Genomic DNA, 16284 nt, shown 5'->3' with positions numbered 1-16284 from the left:
GGCCCCTTCCGTTTAGTATGAGCCGCACAATGAGGGGCGGGGCGGGCTTCCGGCGCTCCTCCTGAAGACCGACGGGAAATGAAGTCCGAGGCTCCTGCGCTGTCCTCGGGCCAGCTGGGTAGCAGAGTCTTTTTCATCTGACAGCGTCTGGTCGTCACGTTGCATACTGGGAAGTGTAGTCCGGGGACAGCTGAGAGGGGCGGGACTACAGCACGGAGAGCGCGCGGGTTGGTGGAATGCCCCAGGAAACGCTCTGCACAGAGCCAAGGCCTCGGTGCTGGGTGATTTGACCTGAAAATGAGCCTCGATTTCGCGCTTCTTTATCCCGTACCGAAACGGTTTTCCTAAGGTCCATCCTGGCGTTTTTCTGGATCTCTTGGTCTAAAAATTTCCAGTGACTTGGTATTTTGCTTTTGTGAATTGAAGCAACTATTCATTGGTCTGGAATCCAGTCCTAGAGCAAGGACAATCCCAAGTATAAGGAGACTTCAATCCAGGACACATTCATTAACCATTCTCCATACGCAAAAGACACTCTTGTCTACTGAGGAAAGGCGATATGCAATTTCAATAAAATAAGAGAAAAAAAACACAAGGAAAGACTACAAAGAAATCTTTGAAAATAGAGCTTTGTACTAGTTTTAAAGGCATTTGGCATATTCATGAGGCAATAAAGGGAGAAGAGCAGGGATTTATGCATTCGAAGATTACCGCCTTTTACTAGGCAGTGAGCAGAGGAAACAGATTTTATTTTATTTTTGCCATTTCTTGGGCTGCTCTCACGGCATATGGAAGTTCCCAGGCTAGGGGGTCGAATCGGAGCTGTAGCTGCCAGCCTATGCCAGAGCCACAGAAAGGCGGGATCCGAGCTGCGTCTGCGACCTACAGCACAGCTCACGGCAATGCCGGATCCTTAACCCACTGAGCAAGGGCTGGGATCGAACCCGCAACCTCATGTTCCTAGTCGGATTCGTTAACCACTGCTCCACGACGGGAACTCCAGGAAACAGATTTTAAACCAGACTTAAATCTCGTTCTCCAGTTGGTAACCAGGCATATGGTTAATTTAATACCCACAGAAATTAAAACAGAAGCTCTGTGGGAGCATAACCTTCAAAAAACAGACTAGGGTGGGGGACTCCAGGGAGATTTCATTGGCTTTCAACAAAGGCCATAGCCGCTTACTCTGCAGAAGACAGGGTCGCAAACAAGAGAATTGGGGGCATCGATCCCATATGCAGAATAAAGGCTGTAAATGAAGAGCTGGAAGCTTGGTCTTCAGCTGGGGAGCAACACCCGAGACTGGGGTATGTCGCAGAGCATGCCGGGGACTGTAGTCGGGGACGTACCGCTGCATTGCCCCCCCACCGGGAGCATCAGGTGGGGACCGCAGCTCGACCGCCGCCTCCTGCAAGAGACCTTGCTACAAGATGAGATTGGCTCCACCTTTTCTGAGCTTCGGAGTTTCCAAGAGCAACGAGGAGGGGGGTGGGAGATTTCGCAGTTACCCTGGAGACGCGCTCCCGCCCGCCCCTAGCTGCGGGATGCCCTAGATGTCCTTATTAGGACAAGAGACTAGAGGGGGCGGGTCCAATCCGAACGCCTGCTGGAGGCTCCTTATAAGGCAGCGTCAGGCGGGAGGCGGGAGTGCGGAGCCGGCCGGGGGGTGCGGGATCGAGGCTGGGCGGAGTCTGAAGGGGCAGGCCTGGAGCTCGGGCGCCCGCCTCTCCACTCCCGAAAGGCCCCAGACCCACACCTCGCCACTTCCGGTATGGCAGATGTCGGCTGCTGTAACTTGCTGGCGAGACTCTCGTGCTCAAGTGGAACCCCCTTTGCATAGTTCCCATCCTAACCTTCCTGAGAGTCCCCCACCTCCAACGAGTCACAAGAACGATGAAGTGTTCTTCCCTTGTCCGTATTTCTCACTCCCGGGTTGCTACCCCGAATCCAACAACATGCCCATGTCAGCCCCTCCCACATGCCTCGATGTCCAGCACCTCCTACTTGTCCCCTTTCTGTTTGTCTACTGTCTCCCTCTCCCTGTCCTCCCAGCTTTGGCCTTCCCTGCACGTCCTCGTCTTCGCGCCCCTCCCCCACTGCTCTGGATGGGGAGGCCCACACGGGATCACCATTTCCTCGGAGGGTCTTTCAGCTCTTCCTGCGTTACCTTTGTGTCCTCATTCCTAATGTCCCTCCTACAAAAACAACTGAACCCATCTGCTTCCCCATCCTCCCACCTCTCGGGTTCTTCACTAGGCCAGTTTCTCCAGCGTCCTCCGCTAGAGCCAGTCTGAAACCAACAGCCTCGGGTTACTCATTTAAGCCCGGCCCGGCCAGACCTCCCAGTCATAGGGGGCGCTGTGCACCCTCTTCTCTCCTGTACAAAAAGGACTCCCGCTCTCATATCCGGGGTAGATGGAAGGGGCGGGTCCAGGCCTGGGTTCGGCGCGTCCAAAAGGCTGGTCCTGTGCCGGAGCAACAGGAGAGCGAAAGGCGGTAGACACTACGTGCGGCACCAACCTCTTAGAGTGCAGAGGCGGGGAGGGCAGCAGAAGGCCGTCCTCTGGTTAGTGACCCGCGTGGGACCACGTGACTGCAGAGGGCCCGCCTCCGCCGCCGGAACCAGGTGTTCGAATCCCGTTTCCAGAACTGGCGGCGTCCCAGTCCTGCCGCCGTGAGGCGCCAGAGGACCCGCCCGGGCGCTGATGGCAGCACCGGTCCGCCTGGGTCGGAAACGCCCGCTGCCGCTTTGCCCAAACCCGCTTTTCGTACGCTGGCTGACCGAGTGGCGGGACGAGGCCGCCAGCAGGGGGCGCCGCACTCAATTCGTGTTTCAGAAGGTGGGTTCTGACCGGGCCTGAAGGTGGGGCAGGTGCTGGCGGGGCCAGACAATCAGGCACCTCCCCAGCCCCGCGACCCAGCACTGTACCCGCTACCCACCCACCCCACCCTAGGCGCTGCGCTCCCTCCGGCGGTACCCACTGCCCCTGCGCAGCGGCAAGGAAGCTAAGATCCTACAGCACTTTGGAGACGGGCTCTGCCGAATGCTGGACCAGCGGCTGCAGCAACACAGAACATCAGGTGGTGAGTGCTGCGGCCAGGAGGCCTTGGTCCCTTGAGCCTCCCCCAGGCGTAGCCTCCGTCACCACCACCGGGGATACCGTTTGTACCTTCAGGCTCCCCACTCCTGTCCAAGTTGCTATTTGAAGTCGGGCTCGTGGCTGATTCTTTGACTGCTCTCAGCAGCCGCTTGAACTGGTGGCCTCCCAGACCAGTCTGCCGAGTTCCAGGGTCTGGGGTTGACTCTTTTCTGCTCCCCCAGGTGACCATGCCCCAGGATCACCATCTGGACGGAAGAGTCCAGCCCGGGAAAGGCCACCTGCTGAAGTCCAGGACTCCTCCATGCCAGTGAGGAGGGGGCAGCAGGAGCCCAGGGAAAAGTGGGAGCAGCGGGAGTTCTCTGGCTTGGGGGACTTAGCAGAGCTGGGTGAAGATCCCCCTACCCATGTGACACTTGTCTCTGGGTGAATGACTCGTTCTGTCTGATGCTTAGTTTTCTCATCTGTAGGTGTGGATGTTGATTTATAATAAAGTCCGTTGAGTGAGTCTTGCGATTAAGCTCTTCAGGGGGCCAAGCCCAGTAAAGTTGTGGAACATGCTGCTGTTGTGTTTTCTTGCCTTACCTCTTCTGTCCTGCAGTGGGTGGTAGAACCCAGGCTGGACCAGGCAGATTACACACACACACACACACACACACACGCACATCATTCCCACCCCCAAAGTGGCCACTGTCTCATCCCAACTTTGCAGGAGACCATCCCATCACATGGCCTGTTTTATAGATAGAGAAACTCGAGAGGCAGCTGAGGGACTTGCCCAGGGCTACATAGTCCACTGAGGTGGAACCTGAACCTCAGCTCTGCCAGGGAATCTGTCCACAACAGCTGGCTGGCTTTTGTGTTCACATCTCCCCTGTACCTTTCAGGTCCCGACCCAGCGCAAAGCAGGGGGCCCTGGCAGCTACTGGCCAGCTCGGCACTCAGGAGCGCGAGCGGTACTGCTGCTACTGTACAGGGAACACCTGGTGAGTGTCCGGCCACCCCGGGAGTCAGGGGAACAGGCGGTGGGAGTGAGGCTCCTGGAGGAGGCCAGCTCAGGCCCTGAACCTATCTTGGTTCTGTTTTTGCCTTGGTTACAGAATCCTAGCGGCCATGGCTTCCTAACCAAGGAGGAGCTGCTGCAGGGCTGTGCCCAGAAGGCTCCGAGGGTGAGCACCAGGGTGGGGGGGGGGATGGAGCCAGGTGACTCTGGATCCCACTCTGAGCCCAGCAGAAGCCACCCCCTTTGTGGGGCACAGGGAGCTCTCTGAGGGTCTCCTCCCCTGTGAACAGGTAGCCCCTGGAAGCGCTCAGCCCTGGCCAGCCCTCCGCTCCCTCCTCCACAGGAACCTGGTTTTCAGGACACACCGGCCAGCTAGGTGGGCTGACAACATGGGATGCAGGAGGGGGGCCAGGGGAGCGCGTGTGATGTGTGAGGGTGGCCCTACAGTTGGAGATGAACTTGTTGCGGGCCTGAGGAATGGCCCTGGGCAGGTCCAGAGGAAGCTGATTTGGGGGCAAGAACACGGCCAGCAGGAAGGGGGTTGGGGACCCGCTGGGTTTGTTGTGTAGGGTCACCAAGGTTGGGGAGCAGGCGGGAGAGCCCGCCAAGTGTGAGTGAAGAAGGGAGATCTGTATTCCTTTTCTCCGCTTCCCAGGTACTCACTGACCCCGGAGGGTCTGGAGCTGGCCCAGAGGCTGGCAGAGTCAGAGGGCCTGAGCTCGCTGAATGTGGGCACCGCGCCAGAGGAGTCCCCTGGGGAGGAGCCAGAAGTGCCAGGAGCGGCCTCAGCTGAGCTGTGAGGAGGAGGAGAGGGAGAGGGAGAACCAGGGGAGCAGGAGGGGCCCTGAAATGAGGCCAAGACCCCACCCCATCTCCATCAGCCACAGCTGAGCTGGGCTGGGGGCCACGCAGCCCTGGTGCTGGAGTTCTGGCCTCACCCCAGCCCACCCCCACCCCCACTCCCCCCCTAGTGGCGCCAGCGAAGGGAGTGATGAGCAGCCAGCTCTGGAGCTGGGGCCTGGAGAGTACAGGGTGCTCTTGTGCGTGGACATTGGCGAGACCAGGGGGTAAGTGAGGCGGGGGCAGCGGAGGAGAGGCTGCGGGGCTGGCCCTGGCCTCTCTGACTCCGGCCTCTCGCTGTGCAATTCCAGGGCGGGCCACAGGCCAGAGCTGCTCCGAGAGCTGCAGCGGCTGCGAGTGACCCACACGGTGCGGAAGCTACACGTTGGGGACTTCGTGTGGGTGGCACAGGAGACCAGTCCCAGAGACCCCGGTAAAAGGCACACATGGGCAGTGGGTGTCAGAGGCAGGGCCTGGTGGGCGAGGGGACGCGACGCGGGCCAACAGGAGCCCTCTTGGCCTTTCGGCAGCAAGACCCAGGGAACTAGTCCTGGACCACATCGTGGAGCGGAAAAGGCTGGATGACCTGTGCCGCAGCATCATCGATGGCCGCTTCCGGGAGCAGAAGGTGCCCGTGCGCGAGCCTCGCTGCTCTCCCTGTTCCCTGCCCGCTCGGGGAGCTTCTGAGGGTCTCCTCCTTCAGCCGCTAGAGCTATGGCAGGGCAGGCCCAAATCAGCCCCCTTGGGCCCTCCCAGGCCCCCAGCAGGTGTGCAGGGTCTCTGCGCTGGGCCGAGGAACGTCCTGAAGACCCTGAGGGCGTGCGGCCCCTGCGCTCCAGGCGGACGGGGCTCCAGCCTCCAGGAGTGGGACCACGGCTTTGGGTCCGCCTGCTGGCTGCGGGGCTGGCCCTGTAATCAGGCCGCGTGCAGGCCCGGGGTGGCGAGGGCCTTCCACACAAGGCGAACAGCACAAGCAAAGGGGCGGGGCCGCTCTGAGGCAGGTGGATTGGCTAGGAGGACGAGGAGGTGGATTGGTGGGACCGGGGTCCGTGACAGTTTTGAGGGTGACATGATGGACACTCGGCACATGGCCATCCAGGCCTGACCCTCCCTGTCTGCCTGCCCAGTTCCGGCTGAAGCGCTGCGGCCTGGGGCACCCAGTATACCTGGTGGAGGAGCGTGGCTCGGGGCAGAACCTCAGCCTTCCCGAGAGCACGCTGCTGCAGGCTGTCACCAACACTCAGGTGAGCTGGGAGGGCAGGGCCAGGCGGGCAGGGACCCCGCAGCCCATGGCTCCGCTCAGGAGCCACTTTCCCTCCCTGGATCGTCTCCCCCAGGTCATTGATGGCTTCTTTGTGAAGCGCACGGCGGACATTAAGGAGTCAGCTGCTTACCTGGCCCTCTTGACAAGGGGCCTGCAGAGACTCTACCAGGTGAGCAGGGCCGTGTGGCCGGCGCTGGCCCCCGCCCGGGCCCTGGGCTCGCTCAGGGAAGGTGAGGAGAATGAGACCCCTGATTCTCAGGCTGGCCCGCTGAGGCCTAGGATGGGGTCCCTTGAAGCCTAGGATGGGGCCATGGGGCCAGGTGGGACTGGGGGTTGTGCCCTAGAGCTCCGGCCTGGCCTCAGCCCCCTCTTCTCTTAGGGCCACACCCTCCGCAGTCGCCCCTGGGGACCCCCAGAGGACCCTGTATCAAGGGCTGGGCCCCCCCCAAACCCTCTCTGCTCACTTCTCACCTTCAATGAGTTCAACACGGGAGCCATGAAGAACAAGGTACGTCCTCTCCCAGCTCCTCCTTCTGAGGTCCGAGGTCTGGCCCTGGGCCCTAGGCCACCCCTGATTCGTCCTCCCCCGCCCCCAGGCCCAGTCTGTGCGGGAGGTGTTTGCCAGGCAGCTGATGCAGGTGCGTGGAGTGAGCGGGGAGAAGGCAGCCGCACTGGTGGATCGGTACAGTACCCCTGCCAGGTAGGCCCCCACGGAGCCCCTGTGCTCTGCCCGCATGGAGTTCGGCTCAGCCAGCGTTTTGTGGGGTGGTCTGGCTCTGTGAGGGCTGGATAGCCCCAGCTGACACCCGGGAGTTCACAGAGGGCAGGTGGTGGGGAAGGGCCAGTGGGCAGCAAACAGATTCTCAGGCATTGGGAGCAGGGAGGGGGCCATTCCACCTGGCGCATCACGGGTGGCTTCCTGGAGGAGGGCGTGGGCCATGAAGACTGGGCCAAGCACAGCCGTGCTTGGAAAACATTTGGAGGAGCATGAAAAGATGGAACAGGGCCTTAAATGCCAGGTTCGGGAAGAGTGGCCGTGGTCCTGACTCCTCTAATAACCTGTGCTGACCCCTTCCTGCCTGTCTCCCGTGATGCTGGCCCAAGCTGCTCAGGGGGGGCCAGGAGTCAGCCATTGCCAAGACTTAGAAACTCAGGCTCTCTCCACTCCACTCCCAGCCTGCTGGCCGCCTATGACGCCTGTGCCACCTCGAAGGAACAGGAGATGCTGCTGAGCACCATCAAGTGTGGGCCACTGCAGCGGTGAGGGCAAGGGCCAGGACCCAGCGGAGTAGGTGGGGCTGGGGTTACCCTGGCCAGGGCTCTGACCCTTACCTGCCTCTCTCTTCGTGCAGGAATCTGGGGCCCGCTCTGAGCAGGACCTTGTCACAGCTCTACTGCACCTCTGGCCCCCTGACCTGAGCCATGGCACGGGACAGGCCCCAGCCCCCTCTTCTCAGGCTCACCAGCCTTTTAATCAGAATCTTTGGGCTGCAGTAAAAATCTAAGTGCTTGCAGCTTTCTGTGTTACGGAGGCGACGCCAGGCCCCAGGGATCTCGTGAGATAGCCAGCCAGAAACTGCCAACACTCTCTGGTCCAAGGGTTTTTAAACTGAGCTCCTTAATTAGCTATAATGGAAAAAAATAAAAAGCATTATAAAAAAAATAAAACCCATTCTGCCAATAAAATATAAAAAAATAAAAGTAAGTCAAACATAAATAAATAAATAAATAAATAAATGAACTGAGCTCCTCAGCAGGGCCCTTGGGGTGCCCCCTGGCAGAGCCCTCAGACCGCCCGGGAGACGGAGTCAGTGAGGCGTTGCAACTTCGAATCTAGTTTATATCATCAGAGTTCCCCGATCCAATAAAACTTTCTTTGATAAGAGGTTCTGTAGCTTGGAACAGAAACGTCTGAAAAGCACTCAGTCCGATTGCCTCATCTCAGGGACCAGGGAACCGAGGCTCAGGGAGCTACTAGCGTTTGTCCAAATTGAGAGTTTGAGGCCAAGCTAGGATTGAAACCAGGGCCTCCTGGCACTGTCTAGAGCTGGATTTTTCAGGCCCCCTGCAGACCGGCCAAGCCCAAGTCTCTGGGCTAAAGCCTGGACTCGGCAGCCTCCTGACTTCCCCCTTCGCAGGGTGCTTCTGAGGCCCATGGTCTGTAGGCCAGTCCCGGCCTTGGGGATGCAGCTTCTGTCAGTGCCCCCCCCCCGCCCCGGCCTGGGTGGAGACACCCCCCCATCTTTTGGTGGGCCTGGCCCACCTCCCACGAGCCTGGCCTTTGCCCGCTCTGGGGTTCACTGCGATGTGACCCGCCCACCTCAGCCACCAGGACGCCTTCTTTGTCCCTTTATTGCCTCTGTCTCTGCCCCTCGAAACAGCATCTTCCCTTTTAGCAGAACACAGTCATCCCTGAGCCCCAGGCTCCTCGGCGGCAGGGAACCTCCCCCTCCCCGAGGGCTGCCCCCCGCTCCTCAGAAGGCGTAGGCCCCCACGAAGACGGTGAGTCTCAGCACGGAGCTGGCCCGGTAGCTCATGAGGGAGTTCATGGTGACCATCTCGAGGTCCAGCACGTATTCCCGGGGGCCCGTCACAGGCCGGGCGAGGACCAGCATGGCGCTGACGTTGTTGATTTGCTGCGGGGTACAATGGGTGGGGGACAGGTAGATCGGGTCAACCTACGCCCCAGGACCACCTCCCTGCCCCGGGTCTTTGACCCACAGCCAGCTGGCTGTGAAGTGGAGAGAGCCCAGGCCAGCCCGTGACCCCGGCTCTCGCCCGGCTCCGCCACTCCCTTGACATCTCCAGCACCCAGGCTCCTGCCCACAGAAGGGTCCCCCTGGTGCTCTTCCCCCCCTTTGTAGCTAGTTCTTTTGTCTGACCAGCATCAGCTGATGATTCAGGGCCAGGTTTCAGACTCTTGGGAGCGGTGGGGCCTTTGGTGACCTGGAGCAGGCAGACTCACCTTCAAAGTACTCAGCTTCAGAAAGAAAACCAACACGGATGCAGACAAACCCTTGCACGCGTCTCACTGCGAGTCCTGTCTGAACCCCTCCCTCCTAACAGCCCCACCAGCAGAGAGCTGGATTCACAGACCCCAGGCTCCTGCACCGACCCCGGCTGCCTCTCTCTCCAAGACCCAGCTCCACATGGCCACCCTTCCCAGCCTCTGCTGTGCGTTACCTCCGAAGGCCTCTCGTGCCAGTTGCTTGTTCTAAGGGTGAAGCAGTTGAGGCCAGATACACAGACCAGTACAGAGACTCAAAGCCCAGTATCTGGGTGCCTTGCTAGATGGCATTCAACAATCTGTAGTTCGTTTGTACCAAGGGGATTTAGAACATCCCTTCCTTTCTGCAGGAAGTCTGACGCCCCCCCACCCCATCCCCACCCCGGCCCCATGGGACTTAGAGAAGGGGCAGGGCTTGGTGGCAGAGGTGAGTCTCCCACTTAAGTTTTCCCGGAATTTAATTTTGGATCATGTGTCAGTTGAGAGGTGGGTTAGGGGAAAGCCTTACCCTGATGTAGAAGTCTCCCTGTGAGTTTCCAGCACGGATCTGAAAAGCATTGTAGGCGCCGGGGTAGACCGAGGTCGCTTGGATCTGGAACACGTCAGCGGGTACGCTCCGCTCCGAGGTGATGCTCATGTAGCGGTGCACTATGGACGAGGGCTGCTCCCGGCACAGGGGGTTGGAGGCCGGACAGAGGCAGCGACTGAAGACCCCAAGATGGGGACACGAATGAGGTCCTCGCCCAGCCTCCAAATTTGGCTCACCCCATAGGGATCCCCAAAGCACCCTCCCACTCCTCTTAACAGCTAGTGTGGTGCAGTCATGAAGGACTGCAACTCCCATCAGCCCTTGGTGCACTTGCCAGCCTGAAGAGGTGCCAGCCAGCTGCAGAGCTTTCTGGGAGCTGTAGTTTCTACTCGGGGCTGGCATCGAGTTGACTCACTTGTCAGACACCTGGACGTAGGGCTCCACACAGCGGTTGGTGTCCACGCAGCGGTAGCCCCCATGGAAGTTGACACAAGTTTGGGCCTCCGAGCACTGGTGCGCACCCGACTCACATTCATCAATGTCTGTGCCAGGGGAGAGGGGCTGGAACCCGAATGTCAGGCCACCAGCCCCTGACACCACCCTGCCCGCTCCCCCCGCGCAACCTGTACCTTGGCACAGGCGTGTGGCCAGCAGCTGGTAGCCCTGTGGGCAGTGGCAGGAGAAGCGGCCTGGCTCATTGACACAGCGGTACTGGCAGAGGTAACTGGAGTAACTGCACTCATCGATATCTGAGGGGGAGTGAGGATGAGGCCTGAGCCACGGCCGTCCTCTCAGCGCAGCCCCACACACGCTCATCGAGAGAGCCCAGCCCCAGGCCAGGCTCAGTGTAGGAAGACAGAGGCGGAGGAGATCAGCCCTGCAGAGCTCGGAAGGGGAAAGAGGATTCAAGAAAGTTCTGCCCAGGAGTTCCCTGGTGGCCTAGCAGTTAAGGAGCCGGTGTTGTCACTGCAGTGTCTCGGGTCACTGCACTAGCGAGGGTTCAATCCCTGGCCTGGGAACTTCTGCATGCTACAGGTGCGACAAAAAAAAAAAAAAAAAGAAAAGGTTTGCCCAGCTCACAGACCCCTCTCTCTGTCCCAGGACTAGAAGATAGTAGAGCAATGGGAGGAGTTCCTGTCATGGCGCAGTGGAAACGAATCTGACTAGGAACCGTGAGGTTGTGGGTTCGATCCCTGGCCTCGCTTGGTGGGTTAAGGATCCGACGTTGCTGCTGTGAGCTATGGTGTAGGTCGCAGACGCAACTCCGATCCCGCGTTGCTGTGGCTGTGGTGTAGGCGGGCAGCTGTAGCTCTGATTCGACCCTTAGCCTGGGGCCTTACATATGCCACAGGTGCGGCCCTAAGAAAGGGGAAAAAAAAAAAAAACACTGGGAATCTCAAGATTTGCATTTAAATCCTACTGGCTGAGTTTGGGGGACCTTAATTTCCCTCTCAATAAAATTAGGGGTTAGAGTGGGTGAGCCTTTTTATTTTATTTTATTTTTTTGTCTTTTCTAGGGCCGCTCCTGAGGCATATGGAGGTTCCCAGGCTAGGGGTCTAATCGGAGCTGTAGCCGCCAGCCTACGCCAGAGCCACAACAACGCGGGATCTGAGCCGTGTCTGCGACCTACACCACAGCTCATGGCAACGCCAGATCCTTAACCCACTGAGCAAGGCCAGGGATTGAACCCGCAACCTCATGGTTCCTAGTCAGATTTGTTAACCACCGAGCCACGACAGGAACTCCGAGAGTGAGTGAGCTTTGAGGCGTCTCAGTCTGCTCCGGTTTTCAGTACTTTGCCTGATTCCTGCAACCTACAATCAGCCAGGGCACAGTTACCTCCTGCCAACTGTGAGCAGCACAGGCAAGAGCCAGGTTTTCTCTGTGCCCCTCATGCTGCCTGGCCCTGAGTGCTCTTACTTGGCAGCAAAGCGTGAAGAACAACAGAAACAGGTTATAAGGCTGGTGACATGGCGTGAGATAGTGCCCTGGCCCCGTGGCACCCTTAGCTGTGTGACCCTGGGCAAGTCACTTAACCTCTCTTCCTTGAAGTACTTTATTTTATTTTTTGTGATTCTCCCAATGAAATGCGGGCATTGTTACTGTCAGCTTGAAGGAGGAAAAACACATTTACCTCATAGGATTGTTGGCTGGATTAAAAGAGGCTGAGTATGTGAGAGCAGCACACTGCACAGGGCAGGTTCTCAATAAATGCTACTCCACTTTATTTTTTTTTTTACTTTTAATTTTTTTTTGTGCTTTTTAGAGTCACACCAATGGCATATGGAAGTTCTCAGGCCAGGGATCGAACTGGTGCTACATCTGTTGGCCTAGACCCCAGCCACAGCAACTCGGGATCTGAGCCTCGTCTGTGACCTATACTACAGCTCCTGGCAATGCCAGATCCCTAACCCACAGAGTGAGGAAAGGGATCGAACCCGCATCCTCATGGATCCTAGTCAGGTTCATCAACCCCTGAGCCACAAAGGGAACTCCAATGCTAGGACACTTTAAAACGCAGCTGCCTGGGACTCGATAGAGGCTGACTGTTGTACTTTCCCCAATGAATCCTCAAGAAAACCCATTCTACAGAAGAGACAGGCTCAGAATATGACTTGCCCCGGCTCAGGACTCACATGCACATCAGCCTGATGCCTTTGCCCAGTCTCCCTGCTGAGCTTCTGTGGGGAACCTAATTGTTCCCTCTGTGCCTTCCCCAGGGGGCTGGGAGTTCCGGTGGGCAGCTCTGCAGGTGCCCTGCCACCAGCTGGGGCGAACTACACAGGAGGCGTACGGGGGCGGAGTGGAAGGGACATGGTGGCATCAAATGGAGGAACGCATGGCAGGAGTGGGGCTCTTACCACTGCAGGAGAAGCCATCCCGGTGCAGCTCATAGCCCTGGTGGCAGCGACACAGGAAGGTCCCATAGGAGTTGAAGCATCGCTGCTCACACGGAGCCCCCATGTCACATTCGTTCACATCTGAGGGTGCCGGGGAAAACGGGGAGGGGTGAAAGCCAAGGAGCATCCCAGAGCCCCCACTTCCCCTGGGTTGGTCAGGAAGGGAGCTGGCCCACCCCACACCACCCTGCCCAGGACCCAGGAGCCTGGCTCGGCCCAGCCTCACCCACACAGGAGCGGTTGTTGGGCCCCAGCTGGAAGCCTGGTTCACACTGGCAGCGAAAGGAGCCCGGCAGGTTCACGCAGCGGTGCTGGCAGTAGCGGTACCGGCATTCGTCTATATCTGGGAGGAGGTGGGGAAGGCTGGCTGAGGGCAGAAGTCAGGTGGGGCCCACGCCGCCTGGGACTCAAGGCTTTATCACCCACAGCCTTCTCTGTGTCTCGGGGCGGGGCTGGACTGGGCCGGGTCAGCCGGGACTCACACATACAGTCCTGAGTCTTATGACAGTAGAGTAGAGGTGGCAGGGGGCTGGGGTGAAATCTGGGTGGGGTGGAATGGGGTCAGGTGCTAGGGTGAGAGCCAGCAGGCCAGGGGCACCGAGCAGGGTTGAAGAGACCCTTCCGCAGACTCACCCACACATTCGGGTCCTATCTTGCGGTAGCCGTCGGGGCAGGTGCATTGGTAGGAGCCAGGCAGGTTGTGGCAGTCCTGGCTCGGGCGGCAGTCGTGCAGGGCTTGGGCACACTCGTCCACGTCTGCAGGAGACACCACTCAGCCCCTACCTGGGAGCCCACACCTCAACGTGGGAGGACACAGGCCAGATACCGCTCACGTGGGTGTGTGGGTGACTGACACCCCCAAAACAGGAACGCACAGCCCACCCAACAGCACAAATAAGAATCTGCTGGTCTGGAGTCCCTGGGATATCGGCACCCCTACCCTGGGAGACCCCATGTCAGGGAAGCAGAGGAAATAAGGCCCTGTCCATGCTCCCAGGAACACTGATTGATTCCAGAACCTTCTTCTGAGGCCTATAGCACCCAGGAGTGGGGTGCAAACCAGGAAAGGGGAAGAGGCTGACAGCGAGCGCTCCCCCGGTGCACCTGCAGCGATCAAAAGGAGGATCCCGGAAGCTGGCTGGGCATGGGACGGAAGCTGGGCAGGCCCCCCCACAGTGAGGATCTGGACAAGGGGCTGGATATTATTATGCCAGCGGCCCCGAGGAAGCTTTTGAGCCAGGGAGGAACATGAGCTGTGAGTTTTTAAAATGCAGTGATAGACACTTGATAGAAGGATTGGAAGCCTCAGCACCAGGGCAGCCGACCCTCACTCACCCACGCAGTTCTCTTGCTCATCCGGTTCATAGCCTGGTAGGCAGGGGGTGGCGTGTTCAGCAGGGGACACTGGTGGTGGTGGTCCCTCGCCATGCAGGTCATTGATGACAGCCGCCGAGCGGGGCAGGCACAAGTAGCCCCCGTAGTGGTTGATACATTTCATTTCTCCCTTGCAGGCCTCGGGGATGGTCAGGCATTCATTGACATCTGCGGAGAGGGGCCTGCTGGGCACAGCCAGTCTCCTGGGCTGGCCACGGAGGGGGTGGGCAGCAGGAGCCCAGTGCAGCCTCCTCTAAGCTGCGTGACCCAGGAAGGGTCTTCCCACTCTCCTCAGCTAAGGCTGCCTGCCCAGGACCACTTCCCAGTGCCACCAGGGCTGGTGGCAGGCTGGCTCTTGCTCCACTCACTTCCATTCTCTTATCCCCAAGAGGGTCTCTATGCCGCCCCAGAGCCCTGGTCCCAACTCAGCCCAAGAGTGAGGTGCAGGCCTTCTCGCCCACCCCCGCAGACGCTGCCCTCCCAGGTCACGATGGCACGAAGCTGGGGGGGAAAGTGATTAGAGGAGGTGGCCAGGAACCATGCCTCTGGGCAGCGCCCTGTTGGTCTCTGGACTCCTGGGGGGTGGGAGGAGGCTGTCCCATGTTTCTCTGAGAGGGAGGGGCCTGGATGGCTTCTCCACCCCCAGCTAAGCTGGCCCCCTGAGAACCAGAGCTGGCCACGGCCAGGCAGAGCTGGGCAGGGGACAGGCCACTGGCTCCCACAGCAGCTCTCCGTGCTGGAGTTGCAATCCACTTCCTGGTGCCCCAAGCATACTCACCCCGGCAGTGCTGGCTGTCAGGGTCCCACTCATAGCCATCTGTGCATTCCTACAGGGGGACCAGAGGTGGCCAGTGGTCACCCCCTCCCCTCTAACTGACCAGGCCAAGACCAGAGCCCAAGCTTGGCCACCCTCCCCGCCTGCTCCAAACAACAGCTCCAGCTGCTCCACGGACCAGGGGAGGGGAGAACCTGCCCCAGCAGCAGCCACCCCAGGATCCTGGTCTTGGTGTCCCTGCCCAGCCCAGCCCAGGCCAGGGGCTCCACTGTCCCCACCGTGTAGCTGTCGGGCTCCTCCGAATCCTGGGGAGACGCTGCCCCCAAGAGCAACAGCAGCAGCGTCCAGAGCAGTAGAGACCCGGGGAGGCAGGAGGCGAAGGGGAGCATCCTGGGGCTGGGAGGTAGTGAGTGGGGGTCAGGGCGTCTGGGCCACGGATCCCCCATTGCCCGAACCAGGACTCAGAGACCCGGTCCCCGACACCACCCGCCCGGGACTGTGTCTGGGGCTTCGGAGCCTCCCAGGGCCGGGGGTCGACTGATCACGCAGGCCGGGGTTCAGGGCCCACCCGCCCCGGGTCGCCCCGCCCCCGCCCGGTCCCCCAGTGGCTCGGGCCGAGGAGCGCAGGCCTCTGGCTCGGTGCTGACGCCGCCGACTCGGCCGAGACTCTGGCTGGCGCCCTCCCCCCATGGACGGCCACTCACTTGGGCCCGTGACGGCCCGGAGGCCCGCGGCTCCGGCGGCTCGGCTGGCTCCGGTAGTGCCTGCGGGAGACGGACAGGCGGACAGCGCAGCTCCCTGGACGCGCGGCCCCAGGAAGCGCCCCCCGCCCGCCTGCCGCGGCGCGGCCCACCCCGGCGCCTCCGCCCGCCCCTCGGCGGATTCCTGAGCCCGCGCCAGGGGGAGGGACCCCGACCCCCGCTTCTCCGCCCCCGGCCGGCCACAGGCCCCCACCCGGTCCCCCGCGGCGCCGCCCGGAGCCGCCTCCCGGCGCCAGGCCAGGGTCCCTTAGCACAGGATCCTGGGGCATTGACCCTGATGTCAAGCCCCCAACTCACTCTGGAGCCCCCAGGCTCTCAGTTTGTGCACCCAAAAATGTCATCCTGCGCACCTACACCTTACCTAATCTGCACCCCTGGAATTCCTGTGCACCCACATCTTAATGCCAGGGACCCAGACTCTGCGCCTCCCAGAATGTCATCCTGGGCCCTTAGACTCCACCTAACCCTGGAACTTGCAGATCCTCCTCACTCTGCGCCTCCAGAGTGTTATTCTGTGCACCCGGACAGTTATTCTGGAAATACCACAACCGCAACTTCATCCAGGGTCCCCAGACCCTCGCCCTGAGAAGAGAGACGCTCCCAGGTCCAGAACCGTCCAGTTCTGTCCCTTCTCCCTTCCATCCCCGGGACTGTCTTCAGCCAGGCGGTCCCTTCACTCCAGGACGGCCTCCCCCGGGCCCTCAGTCCCTGAGGCTACATCAGTTTGGGGCG

At 60.1% G+C, this 16284-nt stretch overlaps 2 protein-coding genes across 4 annotated transcripts; one reads left to right on the top strand and one right to left on the bottom strand.

Annotated features, from left to right (window-relative positions):
* Window positions 1-2432: 2432 nt before the first annotated feature.
* On the top strand, window positions 2433-7873 carry MUS81 (MUS81 structure-specific endonuclease subunit). 2 transcript variants are annotated; one of them, XM_003122526.6, is made up of 16 exons: window positions 2433-2840; window positions 2955-3084; window positions 3323-3408; window positions 3986-4084; window positions 4199-4267; window positions 4392-4477; window positions 4757-4897; window positions 5073-5168; window positions 5253-5374; window positions 5472-5569; window positions 6069-6185; window positions 6279-6374; window positions 6585-6713; window positions 6802-6905; window positions 7382-7465; window positions 7558-7873. In XM_003122526.6, the coding sequence occupies exons 1-16, from the start codon at window positions 2706-2708 to the stop codon at window positions 7622-7624; spliced, it is 1659 nt and encodes a 552-aa protein (XP_003122574.3). In that variant the 5' UTR covers window positions 2433-2705; the 3' UTR covers window positions 7625-7873. The 2 variants fall into 2 exon arrangements, with proteins under 2 accessions (XP_003122574.3, XP_020938478.2); XM_021082819.2 differs by having other exon boundaries at window positions 6069-6374.
* Window positions 7874-8027: 154 nt separating this feature from the next.
* EFEMP2 (EGF containing fibulin extracellular matrix protein 2) lies at window positions 8028-15676 on the bottom strand. Of its 2 annotated transcripts, none has more exons than XR_014836821.1 (11): window positions 15496-15676; window positions 15070-15187; window positions 14795-14843; window positions 13978-14184; window positions 13276-13398; window positions 12869-12985; window positions 12138-12723; window positions 10371-10753; window positions 10157-10283; window positions 9721-9916; window positions 8028-8841 (listed from the first exon to the last, which is right to left on the bottom strand). XR_014836821.1 is itself a non-coding variant. In XM_005660679.4 (11 exons), the coding sequence occupies exons 2-11, from the start codon at window positions 15178-15180 to the stop codon at window positions 8680-8682; spliced, it is 1332 nt and encodes a 443-aa protein (XP_005660736.1). In that variant the 5' UTR covers window positions 15181-15187; window positions 15496-15676; the 3' UTR covers window positions 8028-8679. The 2 variants fall into 2 exon arrangements, 1 of the variants encoding a protein (XP_005660736.1); XM_005660679.4 differs by having other exon boundaries at window positions 10371-10490; window positions 12604-12723.
* Window positions 15677-16284: the final 608 nt, after the last annotated feature.

This window comes from Sus scrofa, chromosome 2, assembly GCF_054392235.1.
Source record: "Sus scrofa isolate SSC_HxYL_T2T_F1_AM1 chromosome 2, Sscrofa_HxYL_maternal_Yorkshire_Landrace_v2.0, whole genome shotgun sequence".
Classification (NCBI taxonomy): Eukaryota; Metazoa; Chordata; class Mammalia; order Artiodactyla; family Suidae; genus Sus; species Sus scrofa.
Note: the sequence above shows the minus strand (reverse complement) of the source record. Positions and strands in the feature narration are given on the sequence as shown.